This window comes from Pongo pygmaeus, chromosome 11 (genome assembly GCF_028885625.2).
Source record: "Pongo pygmaeus isolate AG05252 chromosome 11, NHGRI_mPonPyg2-v2.0_pri, whole genome shotgun sequence".
Taxonomy (NCBI): Eukaryota; Metazoa; Chordata; class Mammalia; order Primates; family Hominidae; genus Pongo; species Pongo pygmaeus.
Genome location: NC_072384.2, coordinates 50,951,637 through 50,963,922, shown reverse-complemented (window position 1 = coordinate 50,963,922; position 12,286 = coordinate 50,951,637). Strand labels below are relative to the sequence as shown.

Below are 12,286 nucleotides of genomic sequence, written 5' to 3'. Positions count from 1 at the left end.
ATAACATGGTTTTGCCATTTTAACTGTTTTTAGGTGTGCAATTCAGTAGCATTTATAACACTCACAATATTATCCAACTACTGTCACTATTGCCAAAATGTTTTCATACCAACAGAAACTATAACCATTAAGCAAAAACTCTCCATTCTCTCCTCCCGTCAGCTCCTGGGAACCTCTTATCTACTTTTTGTCTCTATGCATTTGCCTGTTTTAGAGAGCGCATATAAATGGAATCAAACAGTATCTGTCCTTTGGTGCCTGGCTTATTTAACTTAGCATAATATGTTCAAGGTCCATCCATGTTGTAGGATATATCAGAACTTCATTAATTTTTATGGCTAAATAATATTCCATTGTATGTATATGCCACATTTTGTTTATCCATTCATCTGCTGACAGACACTTGGGTTGTTTCTGCCTTCTGGCTACTATGAATGAGGTATGGTTTTTCATCACCATCTCCAGCATTTGTTTGACGATGGGCTATCTCACTTTGATTTCCATTAGTGCTGTTCCATTTCCTATTTATGTGATTTCCTTTCTTCCCCCTTAACACACAGGTTAAATACAAGGCTGACCTGAAGAAGCTTCACAAACCCGTGACTGACATGAAGGAGTCTCTGATCATGAATCATGTCCTGAATACAAGCCAACTTGCCAGTTCTGTAAGCTAGTCATTTGCTCCAGAAACAGCTTGTTTTATCCATTTGGAACTAAATTCTTTCTCTGAGCCCAGATGCATCTTCTTCTCTGCTACTGATACCCTAGATTTATTACAAAACTGTTCTCATTTGAGTCTATTCTTCCAAATGACAACATTAATCTACCAATTCTCCATTGTCTGTAACACCTCTCAGAATGTAAAAATGCTTCTTTTTTAAAAATATTTAAACTTTGCCCTCCAATTAACCATTCCCTTTTCTCTAAGGACACAGAAATACCCTCTGGAATAGTTTCTTTCACTTTTAACTTTTTACTTATAACACCTACTTTGAACAAGCCACATAACCTAAGTGTTTACATCTTAACTGACAATACTGAACTTGGATCCTCATTTTTAAAACTTTTTCTTAACCTCCTGTTTAGTGTTTGCCATTTTTAGTTTGATCTTGACAGTGGTGCTTTGTAAATGTCTAATCTAAAGAGGAAAAATAGGAATGCTGAGCAGCTTCTCCATCAATGTGCCTTTTTTGCCACCTTCCCCTCAGTACCAGTACAAGAAGAAGTATGAGAAGAGTAAAGGCCACTACCACACCATACCCGATAATCTGGAGCAGCTTCACCTAAAAGAGGCCACAGAATTACAGAGCATAGTAAGTGGATCAAGACCAATTTTTCCTCTGGCGCACACTCATCCACAGTACAATGTGAAAAAAAATTTCATAGATTCCCTCCATTGTTTGAGAAAATGCACAAAGATATAAGGGGTTTTGAATTTGGTAACTTTTTGAAACAAATTCTTATGTTATAAATTACAACAATATCTACATATAGTTGAGAAATATACATGCAATTATGTGCTATTGGCAGGGGCTGGAAGCATAAAGAGTGTGTTATGAGGGGACAAACCCCTCATGGTAACTCCAATGTGCCCCATGGGTTCGTGCCCCAGGTTAGGGAACACTACAGTAGATTATAGGGAGTCAGGAAGATTTCAAACAGAGAAGTGATATGATCAGGTCTACTACTGAAAGCATTTCTGAGAATTTACAAAATTACTAAATTTTTAAGATACAGTCATATACCACATGATGTTTTTGGTCAACGGCAGACCACTTGTATGACGGTGGTCCCATAATATTATAATGGAGCTACCCCATGCAGGCGTACCATTTTAAAATCTTTAATACCACATTTTTACTGTACCTTTTCTATGCTTAGGGGTATCAAGATACACAAATATTCTTGTCTTACAAGTGCCTACAGATTTCAGTAAAGTAATATGCTGTACAGGTTTCTAGCCTAGGAGCAACAAGGCTATACCATATAGCCTAGGTGTGTAGTAGGCTATACCATCTAGGTTTGTGTAAGTGCACTCTGTGATGTTCACACGATGATGAAATTGCATAACAAAGCCTTTCTCATAACACATCCCAGTTGTTAAGCAATTCATGACTATAATTGAAGATTCTCAGAGGAAAGAACTTACTATCACGTGACCTCCTATATCACAAATTCAGCATTATTTAGGTCCCCTGTTGGGCATTAACCATTAGGACTAACTACTAGAAACGTCCTCGTGTCTTCTGTAGGGCAGTATGTGCCCCCAGGCCTTTATTCCAACATCTTGTTACAACCCAAGAGCTCGGAGATTGAGCACTGCCATCAAGGTGCTGCGTGCATGAGGGTCTTTGCCTGTTTTTCTAGTTCTCCTCTGTCACATACAAACATTTATGTGGCTCCCCTGATTCTTAACCACATGTTATAGGATGAGGAAATTTTATTTATACAACAGCCTTGAGGATCTTTTGAGACTGTCAGGTTTTTTAACAAGTCAGTCAATATGTAAACTAGTTTTCATTTTTATACCAATTTATTGGCTGCATTAAATATATGGCCAGTCGGGACCCACATAGAGTTGTTTACTTATAAATAAAGCTCCATGTGTTATCCATTCAATCTAGACCCCAGGTCTCTGATAAAAGTTCTTGTGAAAGAAAAACTAAGGATTTTTATCAGAAATATTGATTAATGCTACTAGCATTAATAATTTTAAAGTGTTTACAGCTACCCATCAATTATTGACCAACCTCATCTACCTGGGTAATTTTACCCATGCATTTTCTTGCATCAGCATTTCTCTCAGCTAGTTCTTGTCAATGATTCTTTTGTCTCCTTGAATTGAATCCAAATCCTAATTATGCCTTGCAGACAGTAATGGTACCCATCCCCTCAACACCTAGACAACAACAAAAATGTACTGGATCTGAAACATAACAGGAAACTGTTTTAAGTGGCAATGAGATGCCATCCAATTGACAGAACATATCAATTAAAAAATACTATCCTTAAACTGCTGTCTAGGAATTGACCAGAGGAGCGATATCTAACATGGCTTTCTATCACCAGGTGAAATACAAAGAAAAGTATGAAAAGGAACGAGGAAAACCCATGCTGGACTTTGAAACACCAACATACATCACTGCCAAAGAGTCTCAGCAGATGCAGAGTGGGGTGAGTCAAAAAAAGCACACCACACAACAATGATCCATCACACTACTGAACACAAGCTCTGCCCATGACATAGCCAGTTTCCTGTCATCCAAAAGTGGTAGCTGATGAAACTTTTTATCATGTGATCACTAAAATCTTCTCCATCTCAGAAATCCTATGGTTCGGTTATTTTTTAAAAATGCTCTAGGTAGTAGATATTTACCATATGTCTTATTTCAACAGCCATTTCTGTAAAATTAGAACATGGAAAACTATTCCCAACACAAACAAATTATACTGAATGTAATTTGGATTTTCCTTTATGAATGAAAAGTTCCCTCCACACAGACACCCCTTTGGCTTTGAAATGCTCTACTCTTAGTAGAATGCCCCAAGCCAAACAAAAGGGTATTTGTGATCAAGATGTTTATCAAGACTCCAGATAATCAAAACTGAAGATGCCGTATTCGTTATTCTAGAATTGTAAGCAGAAGCATTAAATTTTTTTTTGTCATTTTTAACCAAGAGTAGAGAATGGAATCTTATTTTAAATCTTAGTCTGTCTTCAGTGGGAAATGGGCTTATTTGGAATTTCTATTTGCCTCTCTTCCTCCAACTATAAAGAAAAATTGTTTTAAATAAAAGTAGCAGTTTGTGGAGCTTTCTGGTGATAGAATGTCAGGTCATCAATACTTTAAAATGGTTTCAAACAATTGGTGAATCTGAGTAAAGGATCTATAGGAGTTTCTTATACTGTTCTTGTGACTTTCCTGTAAATTTAAAATTATATTAAAATAACAAAATTACAAAAGTAGAGTTCCAATATCTATTCCAAGCCCCTCTGTGAGTCAGCCAAGTCTGGAGACTGGAGAGGAGATGGGGCAGGGAGGCAGAGTGGACAAAACCATAGAGTTTCTCTGTGCCTCACTGCCCACCTAAGCTATTCAGTGATTTTTTTAAAAAAAAGGTCAAAACTCTGAGTGTGGTGGCATACACCTGTAGTCCCAGCTACTCAGCAGGCTGAGGCAGGAGGATCACTTCAGCTCAGGAGTTTGAGACCAGCCTGGGCAACATAGCAAGACCCCATAGCAAAAAAACAGGTCATGATTAGGAAAAAAAAGCAAGTTAGCATTTGGTAGCCTTAGGCTCTCCTTCCTCTGCGATTTTTTTTCCCCTTGCATCACTGACTTGTAATTCTGAAATAAAATCTTTTGTTACCTTAAGAAAGGTGTGGGAAAGTTCAGAAGAGACAACAGAGGATTCAGTCTTGATGGTGCATCCATCCTTCCACTCTGTGAAGGGCCTGCCCCAGTCATAACATTAGACTGATGAGTGAGGGGCCCATCAAAGTGTCTCAGCCTGAGTTTCCTTGTGGCCATTTGCTCCAGACAACATATTTCAAGTACAATCATACATGTTTCAAATGTGTGACCATTAGCAGAACTATGATCGAGTTAAGAGTCCATACACAGAAAATGCTGTTATTTTTTTTCTTCCTGAGATGGAGAGCTAAATTGTAATAAAGATTTTTTTTTAACTTGTCTTTCCTTCCTACTTACATTAGAAAGAATATAGGAAAGATTATGAAGAGTCTATCAAAGGCAGAAACCTGACTGGCCTGGAGGTCACACCAGCTTTGTTACATGTCAAATATGCAACTAAAATAGCAAGCGAGGTAGTGCCCACTTGGTCTTTTCTTTCCCTCTTAATCCAAATAATTCCACTAATGACACTCATTAATGTGTTCCTCCTACCATTTACATCACCACCTAACTGTGGGTTTCAAATTGGGTTCTCATGTGCTTGGTACTACCACCTAATCTATTACCCATGTTAATTCTTCTAATTTTTTATTTGAATATTACCTTAGCATTCTATTAACTTCAAGTTTCATTTGATATTTAATGTTAACTGATCATGCTTATACCCCGCCTTTATTCATATTTTTACTTACTAAACTGTGAACCCTTTAAAAATTGGAATTGTTTTTTATTTTCTTCTTTGCCTGAGAGAATCAACCTGGGCTTTCTTGTCAGTGCTGTTGCTTTTCTTTCATGATACAGAAAGAGTACAGGAAAGATCTAGAAGAAAGCATCCGTGGGAAGGGCCTCACTGAAATGGAAGATACACCTGACATGCTAAGAGCAAAGAATGCCACTCAAATCCTCAATGAGGTAGGCCCACAGCTGACTACCTGCACGTAATTCATAGAGCATCATTTCTTTGTTAGCCAAATTACACCAGAAAAAGCAAAAAAACAGAGAACAGAGAAAAACAGAGCTTTTGATTTTCAGATTCCATATCAACATAATTGTTAACCATTACATAAAATATACCTCAATTTCTGATGAATGGACATTATAACAGTATGTTTCTGTAGTGGTTATCATAATCTATTATCTAATATTATTTGATTTAACTTGATGTATTTGGTGTGCTCATTTACATAAAAACACTACACTGGAGTGGTGTGCACCTAAGTGTAATCTTAGTTATGTACCAAACTAGATGTACAATTTACTTTATACTCTAATCTTCTAAGCAGAGAATGCTATAACTATTCAAAAGGAGACCTCTGTTGACCCATACTGACTTGCATAGAATAGTTTCCTCCAGAGGGCTTCTGGAGACACCACTCCATCCTACTACACGGAAGAGTGAAGGTGAAGAGTAGCAAGCGACACTATCTGTGACAACTGGGGTGGCGTGTTATGTGGATTTACATTCACCCTGTATGTTTATTACCTAGTAGTAGAATTTAGGTACCTTTTTTTTTCTTTTAATGCTACTATAGAAAGAATATAAGCGAGACCTGGAACTGGAAGTCAAAGGAAGAGGCCTGAATGCCATGGCCAATGAAACTCCGGATTTTATGAGGGCCAGGAATGCTACTGATATTGCCAGTCAGGTCAGTGCTACTATTCGATGTCAATCTTTCAGGAAAGTAGTTGTAACTTTAAGGACATAAAGTGTCCCTCTGTCATCTGATTTACTGGTGACAGTCACATGCATACAATGGCATTCTTGAACATCTGCCTGGAGGAATCCATCCCAATGAAAGGATGGAGTACCCTTTGCCAGGCTCATTGCTGTCTGCCTTTCTGAGTCTATAGGCTCTGGGGACATTCAGAGCAAAGGGCAGAAATTGAGGAATTAAGTAGCTGTTTGGAGCTGGGGCAAACTCGACATCCTGGCCTTATTTCTGAGTCAATCCACTCATTTGATGCCAGGAATTCCTTGCTTAGAATATCTTGGGAGTTCTTCCTCTCCTTTCAAGCCCTAAGTTTAGAAGAGTTTTTAGGCATCTTAGCTTGTCAAATGCTCACTGGTATGGGTCTTTTGCTTATTTGTCATCCTCCCAGCTCGTATGTAAACAATCCATGCCTTACTATCTGTTGATGATCCCTCCTTACCCATATCCCATCCTGCATCCAACTAAATCTTCTCTCAACAGCTAGGACTTGACCTTTCTTACTGAATCTCACTCTTTGGTATAAAACTATGAACAAAATAGGAAGAAATGTCTGTTGAATGTCAAATGAATGAGTTCCTCTTGGAAAAGAAATATGGCTCACCTCTTAATCAAATCAAGCCAACAACTGTTGTGCACATTGTAAACATTTACCCAACTATTGGGTGTTGTTTTACAGATTAAGTATAAGCAATCAGCAGAAATGGAGAAAGCCAATTTCACTTCTGTGGTTGATACTCCAGAGATCATTCATGCCCAACAAGTCAAGAATCTTTCAAGCCAGGTAAGGACATTCATCATGCCATCACTCATAAACCCCAATCATGAAAGAATGGAAGTCCTTCCATTAATACCTTAAGAGATTCTTCAAATCAGTTTTTCCCAATAAAAAAGAGATTCACCAGGTGCGGTAGCTCACGTCTGTATTCCCAGCACTTTGGGAGGCCAAGGCAAGTGGATTACTTAAGTCCACGAGTTTGAGATCAGCCTGGGCAATGTGGCAAAACCCTGTCCCTACAAAAATTGGCCAGGTGTGGTGGTGCACGCCAGTCCCAGCTTCTAGGAAGGCTGAGATGGGAAGATCAATTGATCCCAAGCGGTTGAGGCTGCAGTCTGCTGTGACTGCACCACTGCAGTCCCCTGGGCAACAGGGTGAGACTCTTAAAAAAAAAAAAAAAAGAGACAGAGGCCTGGCATGGTGGCTCACGCCTGTATTCCCAGCACTTTGGGAGGCCAAGGCAGGTGGATCACGAGGTCAGGAGATCCAGACCATCCTGGCTAACACGGTGAAACTCTATCTCTACTAAAAAAATATACAAAAATTAGCCAGGCGTGGTGGCAGGCATCTGTAGTCCCAGCTACTTGGGAGGCTGAGGCAGGAGAATGGCGTGAACCCGGGAGGCAGAGCTTGCAGTGAGCTGAGATCGCGCCACTGCACTCCAGCCTGGGCAACACAGCAAGACTCTGTCTCAAAAAAAAAAAAAAAAAAAAAAAAAAAAAGAGTGAGAGGGTAACCTATGATGCAGGAATTTTAAGGTACTGAAGAACTCTTACCTGGTACAACTTGTAATTAATGAATCAATATTTTAACATGTAAAATCTCTTATGATGTGGCTTTAAAAATATGTGCGCAAATCTGGAAGAAACAAAGTAGCCCACATTGGATTACCAATCTCAAACAAGATTGAGATTGAGACCACACAGTCTAACCCCTGACTCCCCTCATGATGAATAACTCTCCATCTTCCTACAAATAGAGAGATGAAGAAAAGTAGGCCGTCCTTCACACCCCGGGATAGGCCTTCATTTGTATTAACGATTGTCAGTGATGGTCAGGAGTCTGCAATTTGTTTGAGTGGCGCCAGATTAGAATTTGTGCTTGTCTTCTGATCAATGAGTTCCAAAGCCGTAGTTAACGTGCCCTAGCTGTGCTTTATAGGCACCTGGGGATGTAGATTTCCTGGTCCAACTCTGGAATTTTGATGCTAGTAAATCTGTGGTAGGCTCTGGAAATCTATTTTTGTTTTTAATTTTCACAGATGATCTCTTAATGACCAATCAGGTTGGGGAATCAAGGATTTCAACCCTTTATTGGCAACATATAGTTGTATATTGTAAAATTACACATGAAAAATATAGTTATCACTAGAGAGTGGTTTGATTAGGAGGCAGGTATATTCAAATGGTAGAAATGTTTCTTTTCTTTGAAGGGTAGGGATGCGGAAGAATAATTAGCTTTTTAAAAATTACCAAAATTATATGGGCTCCAAATTACCATGCTGTGTTCATTGAGGGAGCCAGGGAGGCTGACATTCTTTGGGCTGTGAGAGCCTCACCAGCCTTTTACCTTCTGCTTTTGACACTGCTGATCTTTAACGAAAGCTTCAGCATGTGGGCCTATCCCAGTGTGGGATCAAGTCACTTGCTCTGCTCTCCTGGGACTGTCTTTGGCTGGTTCCTCAAGGCCTAAAATATAGCCAGGCAAGTTAGTTCCTCCCCAGTTCAGATCAGTTTTTACAGTTGAATGGTAAATACTGGTGAGATGGTGCTTGTGTTTCCACAAACTTGCTTCTCGACTTCCAGTGGAGAATCTGTATTTATAACTCTTAAACCTCATACTTGGGGGTTAATACAAGCAATGTAAGCTGACTCACAAATTTAGGATACTATACAGTAGTCTCCCCTTATCTGAGTGGGATATGTTCCAAGACCTCTAGTGGATGCCTGAAATTACAGACAATACCTAACCCTATATATACTGTTTTTTCCTATACATATACACCTATGACAAAGCTTAATTTGTAAATTAGCACAGTAAGAGATTAACAACTAATAAACTAGAACAATTATAACAATATGCTGTAATAAAAGTTATATAGTTACATGAATGTGGTCTCTCTCTCTCTCCCTCAAAATATCTTATTGTAATGTACTCTTATTTTTGACCGGGGTTGACAACAGTTAACTGAAACCGTGGAAAGTGAACCTCAGATAAGTGGGGACTACTGTACTGAATACTTAATGCCAGTATGGCAGGCCAGGTCTCACTAACAACTGTTTGAGTACTAAATGAATGGTTAAGTTAGATAAAAAGCCAGTGTCCCTGTACAAAGGCTGGGATGTAACAAAAGCCCACCAAAAGTTTCGCCTAGGCCTTTCCTGGGCCTTAAAGCATAACAAAATAATGAAGGAATTCTTAACAGGACCCATGTAGAATTAAACGTTTTACTGTGCGTCTAAAAAAAACTCCCCAGGCCTCCACAAACAAGTTTATTGGGGGTCTGAAGAAACTCCTCAAACCTCCCTGATTTAGCAGGAGACAACATAAGAGTAATCACCCCAGCAACTGAACCCATTTAAATGAAGTAAATTTTCTGAGGCTCCAGAGGAAGGTCTTCAGAACTCAGACCTTAGTTATAAATTAAAAGAAGTTAATCACTTACGTCTTTAGATGAATGAACACTTACACAAAGACATATAGCTTAAAGGGTAAGCTCTGAAAAACTTTGTAATTTTGAGTTGGCCTGGTGATAATTTCCAGGCCTTCTCCCAGTAACCAGTTACAGAAATAAAAACTCTTGGTCGGGCACGGTGGCTCGCGCCTGTAATCCCAGGACTTTGGGAGACCGAGGTGGGCGGATCATGAAGTCAGGAGATTGAGACCATCCTGACCAACATGGTGAAACCCCATCATTAGCTGGTTGTGGTGGCGTACACCTATAATTCCAGCTACTCGGAAGCCTGAGGCAGGAGAATCACTTGAACCAGGGAGTCAGAGGTTGCAGTGAGCCAAGATTGCGCCACTGGACTCTAGCCTGGAGACACTGTGAAACTCCGTCACAAAAAAACAAAAAACAAAACAAAACAAAAACCTCTCTTCCTCCCCAGTTCATCTGCATTTCATTATTGCAGCCCAACCCTCAATTTGGTCTGGGAACACCAGGGAGTTCAGGTCCCTTTCTCCCAGAATACATCCAAGTTCCGTGTTCAAATGTGATTACCCCTCTAAGGGATTAGCACCAGCTCTGCAAACCAGTTGAGGTAGCTTTTGCTTAATCTTGGAAAAAGTAAAAGACAAACAATAAAAATAAAAGGACGATTGTTTCTATTCTTTTCCCAGGACAATGAGAACTGTTTTCCTTACATCTACATAGCTAAGGAGTCATCCAAGTGATTTTTTCATGAACAAAACATTTGTTCCTGGTGAACTACCATTTCTTCCGAAAAATCTTGGCTTTAATTCGCTTCCATTTAGATGAACAAAATCTAGGCCTAAATCGCTCACTGGCTGAAACTGCTTGTTTGTTGTCTGTGGCAAGATTACAAATTTCAATACTTATAAATGTAATTCCTATATTAACAACGTAAATAGAGACAGACAGAATAGTTTTATCCCCATTATAACAGTGGCTAGTCTCATTCCTCAGCCCTCAGCCCTACAAACCAAAACTTCCCTGAAGAGTGGGAAAAACTGGAGCTAAGTTAAGCTAGAGAGAAAAGTGAAAGGACATAGTGACAAGCAATCAAAGAAAAATAAGGTTCTAAAGTGTTCTGCTGCAGAGAATAAAAACGATCAGTTTGGTGGTGGGATTGACTGCCCACTGGTGTCTGGAAGAGCAGCCTCTATATGGACACGTCTCTCCAGCCAAAGGCTGGGGCAGGGCAGGGGAGCCCAAGGAATAGGGATGTCTGGTTCAGAGCAGTCCTTGGCCAGTCGGCTGGTCTTAGTGGCGCTCCAGGTGTGTCTGTTTGGTAGAGCTGCCAGTCCTGTCAGGCTGCTTTCTGCAGCATCAAGAGCCATATTCTGGAAATGCCTCTGGGCCTGCCTGCTCAGTCCTGTAGCTGGGAGCCCTGACCGCACCTGCTCATGGCTCAGTGAACATCTTGTCACCAGCTAAGGCTTTCTAGAGGTCATGTCTTTGACTCTTAACCCTCCAGCTTCTCTCCGCCTGCCTGTTGAACAGTCTGGCTCCATAGCTTCATCCAGCCCAGCGAGGATTACTGCCACTGGAGGCATCCCCATCTCTCTCTCTGGGCCCTGCTGGCTGTGACTTTCCTCCTGTGGACCAGCTAGCAAGGTTCCCCCTCTGCAGCTTTGCCATGACAATAGGTCCTACTGAATGTCTGGGCTCAGCTTTCCTGGGAAGAAAAAGTATGGTGCTCTTTGACTGAGAGGGTTCTTCCTTGCGATGCCCTAACATCCTTGAACAGTTAAGAAAATACAAAGGACTTTCCCTCTGCTGAGCCTGGAAGGGCTAAAATAGCCTATTTTAGGTCCCATTGGCCTATATCCCTGTGGTGTTTACCCTCCTTTTCTTGGAATCTATTCCCAGAAAAAGTACAAGGAAGATGCTGAGAAGTCCATGTCGTATTATGAGACTGTTTTGGACACCCCAGAGATACAGAGAGTCCGGGAGAACCAAAAGAACTTCAGCCTTGTAAGTTTGTATTAAATGTAACGCACAGCCCACAGGCACCTAGGGGTGCTGAGGAAGATGCCTCTGGATATCCCAGGGTTGCAGTGGGGCTGTTGTGCAGCCCTCCACAACTCCCATCCTGCCCCAGGAAATGTGTGCTCAATTCATCTCTGGGCTCACCTTATATCTTAATCCCAAATCACAGCATGAGAGACTCATCTGTTACTTCATTGGTGGTAGTGGGGAGAAAATACAGTATCTTTTCCTTACCCATGGCAAGGTTCATGGCTAAAACCCCTGTAACAAAAGACAGATTAACAAGAGACACACAATTTATTTAATAAAAGCTTCAGAAATGACTACCCAAAGAAACAGGGAAATGTGTGTATTTTTATGGATAGAGATGCGGAAGTGTGACTGGACAATGAGGGGTAATGATCCAATGGTAATAAACGGGATTTAGCGAGGCCTGTTTGTTCAGATTCTCCTAGTATCTCTGTGTCTTTGGCTCCTTTCCTCTGGGTCTAGGGAGGACCCTTCTGGAAGGAGGGGCTTATTGCCTGCTTTAAATGAAGGTCAGATAATTATTATCTGCTTCAGGAAAAAACAGAGAAGGCCAGAAAAACCCTCTTGCTTCTGCTGTTTTTTCAAATGCCAAGGTGCCATATTTTGGGGTAGTGTATCCTAAACCCTGTCAGTGGCTTCCTTTACTGAATGTGAACTATCACTGCTTTCCATTAGTGGT

The 12,286-nt window shown here is 40.5% G+C and overlaps 1 protein-coding gene across 4 annotated transcripts in view; it reads left to right on the top strand.

The window, feature by feature from the left end:
- Positions 1–12,286, top strand: part of NEB (nebulin) — a 247,776-nt gene that overhangs the window by 212,234 nt on the left and 23,256 nt on the right. For all 4 annotated transcript variants that reach the window (XM_054478963.2, XM_054478962.2, XM_054478961.2 and 1 more), the window contains 8 exons: positions 561–665; positions 1,209–1,313; positions 3,070–3,174; positions 4,718–4,828; positions 5,217–5,327; positions 5,948–6,061; positions 6,804–6,908; positions 11,458–11,562. In XM_054478963.2, the coding sequence (XP_054334938.1) occupies positions 561–665; positions 1,209–1,313; positions 3,070–3,174; positions 4,718–4,828; positions 5,217–5,327; positions 5,948–6,061; positions 6,804–6,908; positions 11,458–11,562 (861 nt within the window). The remainder of the gene's footprint in view (positions 1–560; positions 666–1,208; positions 1,314–3,069; positions 3,175–4,717; positions 4,829–5,216; positions 5,328–5,947; positions 6,062–6,803; positions 6,909–11,457; positions 11,563–12,286) is intronic.